This window comes from Dama dama, chromosome 12 (assembly GCF_033118175.1).
Source record: "Dama dama isolate Ldn47 chromosome 12, ASM3311817v1, whole genome shotgun sequence".
NCBI lineage: Eukaryota > Metazoa > Chordata > Mammalia > Artiodactyla > Cervidae > Dama > Dama dama.
Window position 1 is genome coordinate 40,545,469 of NC_083692.1, and position 12,017 is coordinate 40,557,485.

General features: G+C 34.1%; 1 protein-coding gene across 2 annotated transcripts in view; it reads right to left on the reverse strand.

The window, feature by feature from the left end:
- Positions 1 to 12,017, reverse strand: part of MYEF2 (myelin expression factor 2) — a 41,931-nt gene that overhangs the window by 9,684 nt on the left and 20,230 nt on the right. The window contains exons 10-16 of one of the 2 annotated variants that reach the window (XM_061157077.1): positions 11,296 to 11,397; positions 9,808 to 9,858; positions 9,425 to 9,493; positions 9,021 to 9,119; positions 8,658 to 8,729; positions 6,717 to 6,925; positions 6,586 to 6,637 (exon numbers count right to left, since the gene is read on the reverse strand). In XM_061157077.1, the coding sequence (XP_061013060.1) occupies positions 6,586 to 6,637; positions 6,717 to 6,925; positions 8,658 to 8,729; positions 9,021 to 9,119; positions 9,425 to 9,493; positions 9,808 to 9,858; positions 11,296 to 11,397 (654 nt within the window). The remainder of the gene's footprint in view (positions 1 to 6,585; positions 6,638 to 6,716; positions 6,926 to 8,657; positions 8,730 to 9,020; positions 9,120 to 9,424; positions 9,494 to 9,807; positions 9,859 to 11,295; positions 11,398 to 12,017) is intronic. The other variant, XM_061157078.1, reaches the window with a different exon arrangement.

Below are 12,017 nucleotides of genomic sequence, written 5' to 3' on the forward strand. Positions count from 1 at the left end.
TTTTTAATCTGAGTGCATGAGTAAGATTGTTTTCATGTTTAAAGTTTGATCTGAATGATTTCTACAACATCCTGGACTATTTTTTACTTTTGTTTATTCATCCATCACCACCTTGCCCCATTACTGCATTTTTTTTTAAACCAATAGTTACTCATCTACTTAATGATAATTAAATGGTTCAAGTTTTATTAACTATTCATTATATCACACTGAGCCAAAACCATGACCTGTAACCCAGGTTAGGCAGTCTTTAACTGTGTTCTAAAAGTTATCTGTTGTTTAGTCGCTAAGTCCAATCTGACTCTTTGTGATCCCATTGACCATAGCCCACCCAGCTCCTCTGTCCATGGTTTTCCCAGGCAATTATCCTGGAGTGGGTTGCCATTTCCTTCTTCAGGGGATCTTCCTGACCCAGGGATTGAACCCTTGGTTCTCAACATTGGCAGGAGGATTCTTTACCACTGAGCCACCAGGGAAGGCCCTTCTGAAAGTTCCAAAACAGACTAATTTCCAGAGAAATTATATTACAATGGTTAAAGTTCATCCAAACAATTTTTAACCTACAACTGGTAAAAATCAAACCACCACTGTGCACCCTTAGTAGGAATGTAAATTGTTGTTGCAACTATAGAAAACAATATGGAGATTCTCCAAGAAATTAAAAACAGCAATACTATATGATATGATCCAACAATTCTACTCCTGGATATTTATCCAAAGAAAACAAAAACACTAAGAAAGATATGTGCACCCCTTTGTTCATGGCAGCATTATTTACAACAGCCAAGATACAGAAACAAACTAAAAACTCCATAAAAAATTAAAAAAAAAAAAAAAGAATGAAATCTTGTCATCTGCAACAGCATGGATGAACCTAGAGGTTATTATGCTAAGTGAAATAAGCCAGATATAGAAAGATAAATATTGTACAATTTCATTTATATATGGAATCTAAAAAACAAATAAACAAACAAGATAGAAACAGTTGTACAGAGAACAGGTAAGGTTGTCTAAGTGGAAGATTAAGAGGTACAAACTTCCAATCACAAAATAAATGAATCATGGGTATGAAACATACTACATGGGGAACATAGTCAATAACTAGCATCTTTTTATGGTGGTATATTGTAACTAGACTTTATCGAGATGATCATCTAAAAAGTAGGGAAATATCAAGTAACTAGGTTGTGTAACAGGAACTAACATGAGGTTGTAGATTAATTATATTTCAAAAGCAAAGAAACAAACTCAGAAAAAAAAAAAAGAGGTCAGATTTGTAGCTGTCAGAGGCAGGGAAAGGGCTGGAGAGGGGGAATTAGAAGAAGGCAGTCAAAAGGTACAAACTTCCAGTTATAAGATAAGTAAGTACTAGAGATGTAATGTACAACATGATAAATATAATTAACACTACTATATGCTATATATGAAAGCTGTTAAGAATAAATCCTCAGAAAAGATCCTAAATCCCAAGGAAAATTTGTTTTCTGTTTCTTTAATTTGTGTCTATGAGATGATGAGTGTTCACTGAGCTTCTTGTAATAATCACTTTACATGTGTAAGTCAAACCATTTATGCTGTACACCTTAAACTTATACAGTGCTGTATGTCAATTATATCTCAAGGAAACTGGAAGAAAAAAGTAAAAAAAATACACAGAAATCATATTTTCTAATAAATATCATAAAATGAAACATTTTACATCATAAAACAAAATAAAAAACTATATTTTTAAAAAAGCTTTAAAGATAAATGCAGAGCAATTTCCAGAGTCCTCTTAGCATCTCAAATGCTGGGACCTGAAAACAAGCAAGTTTAATTAAAGCACATCTTAGTAAATGGCAGCATTTTTCAGTGATTTTGAAGAGGACTGTGGAGAACATTCAAGAGCTTTTAAGGTTAAAGGTTCCTCATTATCCTAAATTTACCTAAAAATTTAGGGTTTTTCTTAACGTAAGTATCCTACCATAGGTTTAACAGTAATACTGAGGTTCACTCAAGCAACAAATCTTCATAACTTCAAAGGAAAATATGTAATTATCTCCTGCAAAAATCTGTTAATCTCCCAGGACAAGTTTCTCCATTTTTTCCTCTTAAATTTTCCCTCTGTTTAGGAATCATGATTCAGACCCCCAAATTCCTGACTTCACAATGATCACAAGGCTGTTCAGCTGACAAGGTCTATCAGCTAAGATAACTGAACTTTCTTATATTCTGGACACTCAGGCTTATAGAAAAAGGGACTTATAGATACTTGTTTCACGGTTAGACTGACCTAAAAAGCTCCTAGGCATAGAACTGGAAAGTTCTGTTTTCCAAGTTTCTTAATTCCATAAAAACACCAATAGAGATATTTTCTTTTCTAAAGATAAATAATTGAGGAGAAAGAAGTTTAGCTTTAAGTGATTAATATCAGATTTCCCTGGCTTTCGCCATGCTCTGAGGACTCCTAAATGACTTAAAAATCTACTGATCTTAGATGATTTCAAGAAAAATAAAATAGTACTGCTATTTCAGCAACAGTATAGGACAAACCGATGCTTTAGAACTATGGTACTAAAGAAGACCCTTGAGAGTCCCTTGGACTGCAAGGAGATCAAACCAGTCAATCCTAAAGGAAATCAACCCTGCATATTCACTGGAAGGGCTGATGTTGAAGCTGAAGCTCCAATACTTTGGCCACCTGATGCTAAGAACCAACTCATTAAATAAGACCCTGATGCTGGGAAAGACTGACGCAGGAGGAGAAGGGGATGACAAGAACGAGATGGTTGGATGGCATCACTGACTCAATGGACATGAGTTTGAGCAAGCTCCAGGAGACGGTGAAGGACAGGGAAGCCTGGCAAGCTGCAGTTCATGGGGTTGCAAAGAATTGGACACAACTGAGCTACTGAACAACAACAAATAGGACAAAAGAGTATGAAATGAGAAATCAGTATTACAATGATCGAAGATACTGCTGTTACATACCCTAACTACAAAAATGACTTCCTTGCAATAAAAGAAATCTTTCTACTTTATTTAACTCAGTCTATTAACTAATCTTGTGGGGTATACTCTGGAAAATGATGGAAAAGCAGATCCAAAAACAGGCCAAGTTAAAGTATAAATAAATAAATAGTTTAATAAAATCTACTTCCAAAGTATAACTGTAACATAACCATGGGAGAAAAAATGCAAATCAAGATATTCTACAAGAAACTACAATTATGAAATAGGAGACAAAAAACAGTTTTAGGGTTTCTTTACAAACAATAGAAAGTAATTATCCGTGAATGTTCTTCATATTTTGTGTTTCTACTCATACTGCATTATTTTTACTCTTAAGTTAATCTTGAGTACACTAAGTCATGCTTGATGCAGCATGTGAAAGCTGCTCAGTCGTGTCTGACTTTTTGCAACCCCATGGATAGTCCATGGGAATCTCCAGGCCAGAAAACTGGATTGGGTAGCCTTTCCCTTCTCCAGGGGATCTTCCCAACCCAGGGATCGAACCCAGGTCTCCTGCATTGTCTCTGGATTCTTTACCAGCTGAGCCACAAGGGAAGCAGCATGTGTTTTAGTAAATAAAATCTACCACAAGTCTCCATTTTCTGTGCAGTTAACAGATCTTCTAACTGATGTAGAAAACTTTGTGGAAACTTAGATTATGGAAATCTGTAGAGCAATGTTACATTTGTTACAGTTTAGAGCAGGAATAGTTAAGAATGGGCTTTCCTTGCACTGCAATGCTATGGTCCTGCATCATACTAAGCCACTGAGTGCAGTTAAAGGGTATAGGCTATACGAAGTTTGATAGGCTATGCCTATTTGACCTCGTTAGCATAACCTAAACCAATGTGGGATCCAACTCTAAATGGTTCACTTATATTATACTCTGCCTTCTTAAAAATGCATATTCTGAGGAATTACACTGAGCAGAATAAAGGAAGATCTACTTTACTATTCTCACTTAACTTCACATCTTGTTATATTTGGAGATCTGAACAGATTTTTTTTCCTGTATTATAACTGCTGAGGAAGTGTTGTACTGAGGGTTATATAATTCATACTACCTTTTCTCAGCCTTTGTAACTGCCCCATTAAGGAAAATTAACCACTATAGACATTTAATGATCAGAGGGCTTGCTGATGGGTCATTTACTGACAGTTACTATTTTAGCAGAGAGCATGGAGTACCACTAGACTCTTACTAAGTAACCAAGAGAATATACTTAACTTACCTTGGGCCCAGGGGGTTAACAAAAAGCAAAACACTGACTTACACTATGGAAAGGGCCACTAAAGGCTTGGAGCAGATGAAAAACAAACTTCTCATTCTAAGAAAGAAAAATTCTTCAGATTTAAAAGTAAATAAATAAAGTGATGTGGCAGAAAATTGCTCAGTTCATACAAGCCAAATAAATAACTTGCATAGTTGTCAATAGCTGGACACTTAATTCTATATTACCATAACTTATTTTCCTTTCCACTGATCTAAGTTCAAGTTTAAAATAGGAAAATGGTAGGAAATTACTTGTATTACCTTAATATAAATCTAAAAGTCAGAAGATTTTACAATTGAGAAAACAAAAAAAATCATTACTTTCATGACATAACACAGACTGATCAACAAGGCACGTAAGACTAGAGCTAAAATAACAAAGTTAACCACTTTATTTTATTAGCTAAAATGTTGCACAGATTTTTAAGTGTAGATTTGGGTACTAGGTTTTTCCTTTTAAAATATGTTTTTGAGTTGATGATGTCCTCCTGTCAAAACAATGCCAGGGGCAAGTATAGAAGCCCACCAAAGACCTCAAACTTGCTACAATGTCTGATCTCGAAAGGAAATCTACCTACATATGACAAAGAAGAGTCAATTAAATATTGGTCACACTTCCATTAATGTCACTATTTGTCCCATTTGTTCTTTATCTTGTTTCACTTCTACTTAATCATATGATATTTGGAGTTTTTTTTTTTTTTCACTCAAACTACAATAGCAGGGGTTATCTATACTTACTGCTACTGCTCCCTCATTTGATGCATTTCACTAAGGCCCTGATATGTTCACTTCCCTGTAGTCTATGGGATTCATGGCTAGCTGCTTACTCATTCTGGCAGATCTTCTTACTCCTACAAAGACTACTAATACCTCAAAACAACTTCATAATTCTGCTTTCTCTTAGTAGCAACTATTACTACTACCTGACTTATTTACAACTTTTTTATCAAGAAAAATTATGTTTCTCTTCTTTGAGTAAACTAAATAAATATAAATAAGAGGATAGTCAACTAAAAGGAGCCACTAGAACATTATAGACAGATTCATATTGTATGTTCTTTGAGGGCAGTGGTAATATCTTACTTTCTTCCTCTTTGTAATCCTAATGACAAGCAGACTGCCAAAAATATAGTATTTGGAGATTTAATTAATGACTAAATAAGCAAATAAATGAACGAAGATCTTTTCAGAATGCTTAACTCATTGATAAACATTTAATAAACCCCTAGTAAATGTACAGAAGCAATGAAGGGTGCTAGAATAAAAAGATAATGGTTCTTGCCCTCAAGAGCCTCCATCTGGGAGGGAAGAAAACATGTGAACAGATTATTATAAGAAATTTAAGTATAAAGTACTCTCAGATAATAGCTTCCAAAAGATCACTATCACTGTGATTAGTGGCGACAAAGGCTATTTTTACAGGAGAACACTAAAACTTATCCCCTTCACGATCTCTAAAAATTAAAGATAATAATCCAAATACTCTTAACTTTACATTAACTCTCAAAGGCTGAATGTATCACTTTTACTTAGTCATTTTTCATCATTATATGCCACCTACATAGCTTACTATTAATGACTATACTCTCTGGGTTACCATGCAAGAGCAGACAAATATTAGCAGGATATCTGTTACTTTGCTCCACTCGCACTAATTCTCTCATCATGACAAAAAAAGGCCCTCTTTTAAAAGTAATAAACCACCTAATTTTCTACAGAGCTAATGAACATATTACGGTTGTACAGGTAGTATCATTATAGCCAAGAACAGTTTATAAAAGAAAGAGAAGGGCCAACAGCATGTACCTGTCTAAGGCATTCTAGACAGTGGGTTCTATGCTACCTACCACCTAAGCTACCTGAGTTGTACAAGTGACAAGAGTGTGCAGAATGGGTCTCATCTATTAACTCCATATCGCTTAGAAGTCAGGATTTCATTGGGTCATACTGACAATGCACTGCACTACATCATAAACAAAAAAAATACCACTCGTTAATATTTCCCACAGGAAAAAAAAATCCTTTTAAATGCAACCAATGATGATATAGTAACCATTTAAAAATCAGGTAATACAATATGCACCTTTTTTATCCACAAAGACTCTACTCAATGACAAACTCTACTCTAAATCTTGTTATTTAGTACTAATATGCACTGCTGTTATGTCAAAGGATAGCAAAATAATTCATTTCTTTGAAGTGGAATTAACTCAGGAATAAGCATCTGGAAAGGTAATGATCTAAGCAGTATTTTAAAGTTTAAAATCAATTTTTCCTCCATAGTCAATATCAATATATCTACAGTTTGGCATACTTACCACACTGACTGAATTTCTCTTTTAGTTTCTGCCAAGTCAAGTCAAAAGGCAGCTAGAATGAAAAAAGGTATTAGTAACAGATATACAAGGAAAAAATTAATTTTAAGTATCCTTTACATTTAGTTGCTTACATTTCTGACAAATATCTGGTTGCCTTTGGAGCCTATTCTGTCTCTCATTCCGCTTCCCATCGGACCCGATAAAAATCCTCGATCCATATCGATGCTTCTCTCCAGTATAGCTCCTATACCTGGTCCCATTCTATCAAAGCTGGAACTCATCCGATCCAGTCCCATCCCCATTCCTCCAGTCACACTGTTCATGCCACCCATTCCACCACCTGGATTTTCAAGAAGGGAAGGGAGGATTTGGGAGTTTGGTGTTTTTGTTTCAAAAGCAGAAGGAAAAGGAGAAGGAAAAAGAAGGAGAGAAAGAGGAGGGAGATAATCATTTTTGAGAAAGAAAGGGAGATAAAAATTAATTTATTTATGTGATTAGACAATATATAAACATAAAATTATTTTCATACACGTGATATAACAATCTTCCAAGGAACAAATTTTAATTTGGTATATATTAGGTTAGTTGAATGTTAATGGCTAACTGAATCAGTTTATTCTAGCCACTGTATAACTACATTAGACATATACAGTTCTATGAAGTTATATTCGTATCATAAAACATAATATAAATTTTCTACCAATTATTAATACTTTATTCATTAATGTTATAGTAGTTTTTTCCCTCATTTTCATTTTCTAATATTACTAAGTTTAGTAATTATTAGAACAGACATATAGGATAAATTGAAATAATTACAACTCACACACCAACTGTTGCTCTCATCATACTATCCTACATGATATTCTCTTCCTAGCTTACCTTTCACCTCAGTATCTCGTCTCACATATAATTTCTCTTTTCATATCAATTTAATTTCCAATAACAAAAGAACCTAACTTTTAGTCTCTATGTTATACAGAACTTGTAGAGATAACAAAAAACAGAATCACATCCCTTTAGCCAGAGCCTGAGAATCTAGCTTGTATCTCATACCCACTTGATTGCTATATTCAAGTTGAATCCTCTTTATTCCAATTCTACTCTTTCTCAAATGTATCCTTGTTTCTCATAGCTATTCTAGTATCCCCATTCTAAAAACTAACATCACCCTCAAATTGGTTTTCTGTTAACAACAAATATAAAATTAGGGGAACAGAAGTATAGACACTGAGGTGAAAAAGGAAGATAGGGATATTATATTTAACAGGAAAATGGCCAAGGTTGACAAAAGATGTTGAAAAGAATAAAATGAGAAGCAAGGTACAATGGAGTATCTTCCACTGACAAGATTTTTTTAAAACTCACTCTTAGAACAGTTCAAGTAGACTGTGTTTCCTATCTGTGAGATTTCAATCAATTAAAGGAAGTCAATAAAGTATGGAGAGCTCACACAGACATGGTTCAGCAGGAGTCAAAATTATAAGCCTTGTGTTAAGGCTTAATATAAGTCCTAAAATGTAGTAGTGGAAACAGAGGGAAGAAATTTAGAATTCTCTAGGGTTGCAACAATGGTACTCTTGATTCTATCTTGGAAAGATTTAAGAGGCGAGGAAATAAGCATCTCTTTCAATCTTGCCATCAAACTCAGGAGGTCTCAAGAAGTGTTAGATCTGAGGCAATTCACCCATGTTTACCAGAAGACACAAGCTGTTCACAGATGAAATAAGCTAGTCTCCAATATAAGAAAGGAAACAAAATTGATGCTAAAGCTAATGTTGTTCCTGACACATGATTAGAAAAATCCCCAGATTCATTAGTTGGAGTAAATGTTCTTGAATTGGGTGACATTAAACACATATTCTGGTGTTTAGAAATGTCAAAGAAGTAAAATTCAAAGTTAGTTTAGAAATTTCAAACAGTAAAGCTCAATAACTACCAAAGTTTCTCTAAATTACAAGTCATAGTAACATTTAAGAACAAAGTATTACTATACTACAATAACTACTCTTGCAAAGTTTTTTGCAAGTACTCAAATATTACTATAAAATTCTAGTAAAATTTAAACCTACTTATTCCAGATCCTACTGGACCCATGTTAGAAGCTCCTATTCTTCCTGCAAACCCTCCAATCATTGCACTGCCTAAACAAGGATGGAAAGATAATATACTAATTAATAATCATACTTTAAAATTCCCAAAGTACCATGCTCTCAGAAGATGTAAAAAAACTGAAAAATACAAAGTCTTCTAGAAATAGGGTTCAGATATGTAACTGAAAAAGAGAGCTAGTACATTAAAATCTGTAAAGTATTTTTCTTCAAGTAATAAACTGCATGAAACATTTTAAATGTCTACTTTTTCATAAAAAAGAGAGCCAAGCTCTAAAAATATAACCTGCAAAAAGAAAAGGAAAAGTAAACAGCCAGCCCTACCAAGTCTACCAAAGGAATCTCCAAAGCCTCGATTTATTCCAATATCACCACGTCCAAAATCTCTCTCCATGCTACTAGTCATCGCACCACGGTATAGCTCTGAAAAGATTATGCAACAAATTAACCCTTTTTCAAGTATTATCAATAAACAGTAATTGATTTAGGAACTTACTGAAACTAAACTGTAAAGACAGCAAAAATCACAATACAGAAAGTCCGTGATTCACCCAACCTACTTTCTATGCCACATATATCCCAGTCCTGCTATATCTGTCCTTATCCCCTAGTGCCCATACATCCTCTGAAAATATCTATGGTATCCATCCCTAAGTAAAGGGGGGACATTTTTAATAATAAGGAAAATGAAATGTACCACACATATCCCACTATATACATTTACCTACCTCCCATTCGACCAACTCCTCCAAATCCTCCCATGCTATTCATTGCTTCCAGGCCACCAAACCCAATTCCTATGAAATAAAGATTAAGTTTGAGATGTGACTGTCAGTTGTATAGGTGAATGGTGCATTTTGTAAATGTTAAGTCTCATCAGTAAAAACTCTTCACCTACCCTACCCTTGTGCAACTGCTTCATAACACATCACCTTCCATATCCCTTAAGTATGTACCAGGCTCAAATTCTGCTCACAGCCTTTAGGACATGAGCCAATAGTAAATCATGTTTTGTTTTCCTTAGAATTCTCAACATATTTCTAATTCACTTAACATGGTGATGGGTACATACAAAAAAAAAAAAGAAAAGAAAAGAAATACTTATACATACCTCCTCCAATTCTATTCATTCCTCCAAAACCTGGACCATCCATTCCCATACCTCAAATGAAATACACAATATTTACTTTCAATAAACTTTATTTTAATGACTAAAGAGTGACAAAATGCAAGAGCACAATAGATATAATACTGGTCTAGTCACAGTGGAACACTAGAGAAGCAGCAGGGCACAGACAGGATGGTTTAAAGTGCTATGCCATAGCAGTTGTCTAATCAAGAGTCTTTAAAAAGGCCTCTGTGAATATTCATTAGTCAAGAAAACAAAATTCACTGGTCATGCTCACATTTGGTTAGAGAATATCTAGGATTGGCCAAGAGTTCATTATTTTTTTTCAGTTCACACACACAAATATCACCACAGCAGACTGAGAAATCAGGTCTCCTTTAAACATAGCAGCTAAGGGAGCAGTAAAAAAGAATAAAAATAGTATGTGTTTAGGAGGGCAGAACGCCTCAGCGTAAAGGAGAAAATTTCCACCTGTTTAAACGAGAATGATTATTTTAACTAACCTCACAATTTAAGTTGTAGCTATAGCACCTCAACAAAAACAGGAACCAGAGAGCATTTATTAGTCCATCAATTAAAATAGCAATTCTCAAAATATGGTATGGGAACCTTTGAGAGCTCAACAGGTCAAAACTATTTTATTATTCAAATAATACTAAGATATTGACTGTTTTACTCTCACTTTCTCCTGAGTATAAGGTGGAATTTTCCAGAAACTACACAATAGATGGTACTATAATGAATTGAATTCAGAAGCAAATATAAGAGCATGATTATCTTGCATTAAGCCAAATATTAAAGAGATGCACAAAAAGGCGAAATATCACTCTTCTAATTTTTGTTTTCTTAAAAACTATATCTATATTTATGTTAACACATAATACATTATTTTAAATATGCAAATTTTTAAGTTCTAATTTTTAATTTCTAATAAAGTAAATACCGACAAATATAACCACATACACAAAAGCACTTTGGAGTCCTCAACAAATTTTAAAAGTATAAAAGGGTTCTGAAACCAAAAAGCTTAAAAATTAATTTTCAAAGATAAACTGTAGATTACTCTAGGTGAAGAGTCAAACAGCTATATGACAAGCTACCTTTCCAACTGGATATTCAAATTTAAATTCCTTACAACATGGTAGTATTTCACCCATTCCACAAATAAAGTATATCCATGATATACAAGACACAGACAATACTGGATATTCTCCTTTGACAATTCAAAATCCACAGTACTAAAAGGCTAACTGTAACATGGCTGGCCTCAGAGGAACCCTCCTGACCTTTGCCCAATCTCTTTCATGTTCTCTGCTCTTAAGGTCTCATTCTTTTTTCAGACTGAAGTAACATCTTAAATATTCAATTATAAACTAGAGTCCTTTCAACATTATTACAAACTGTAAGTATAAGCTTTACAATCTAGCAAATGTATCATTTGAAAAGAAATAATAAAGTTAGAATACTTACCACTTGGACCTAAATTTCCCATTACACCACCTATGTTCAACTGGCTGGCACTAATAGGTTGTCCACCTGGACCAAGTCCCATTCCAATGCCTCCAAGACCACCTAAAACACAAATAAGGATATTATTATCAATTCATATTTGATCAACTGCCACTGAAAATGTTAAAACTATATGCTTGTAGTAGTATTTCTAAAAGTTTGCAGATTTGTAAATAAGAGCACCAGTTCTTGTTTTCATTGACATATAGCACACTGAGGCCTTACTATAATATCATTTATTAAAGAGAAGTGCTTTATGAAGTAGGTTCATCTTATATCACAGTCAAATGCATACTGAAAAAGTAATGAAATACTAAGAGCATTCTGAATCACTTTATAAATGACCTATATATCTAAAATATGTAGGTATTGAATCTGTGAGTGAAGTGAAGTCACTCAGTCGTGTCCGACTCTTTGCCACCCCATGGACCATAGCCTACCAGGCTTCTCCGTCCCTGGGATTTCCCAGGCAAGAATACTGGAGTGGGTTGCCATTTCCTTCTCTTAAAATCTAGGAATTACTTTTAGATAGTTCAGAAGAAACTAAAAAGTCAACAACCAAGTAAACATAATATTGAATAAAGCAAATGTTATATTACCTAGTTTTATCATTGACATATTTATATGGTATGTTAAGTGTTTTCATATCTGTTATGCACAGATGAGGTAATTTTTGAGACCTT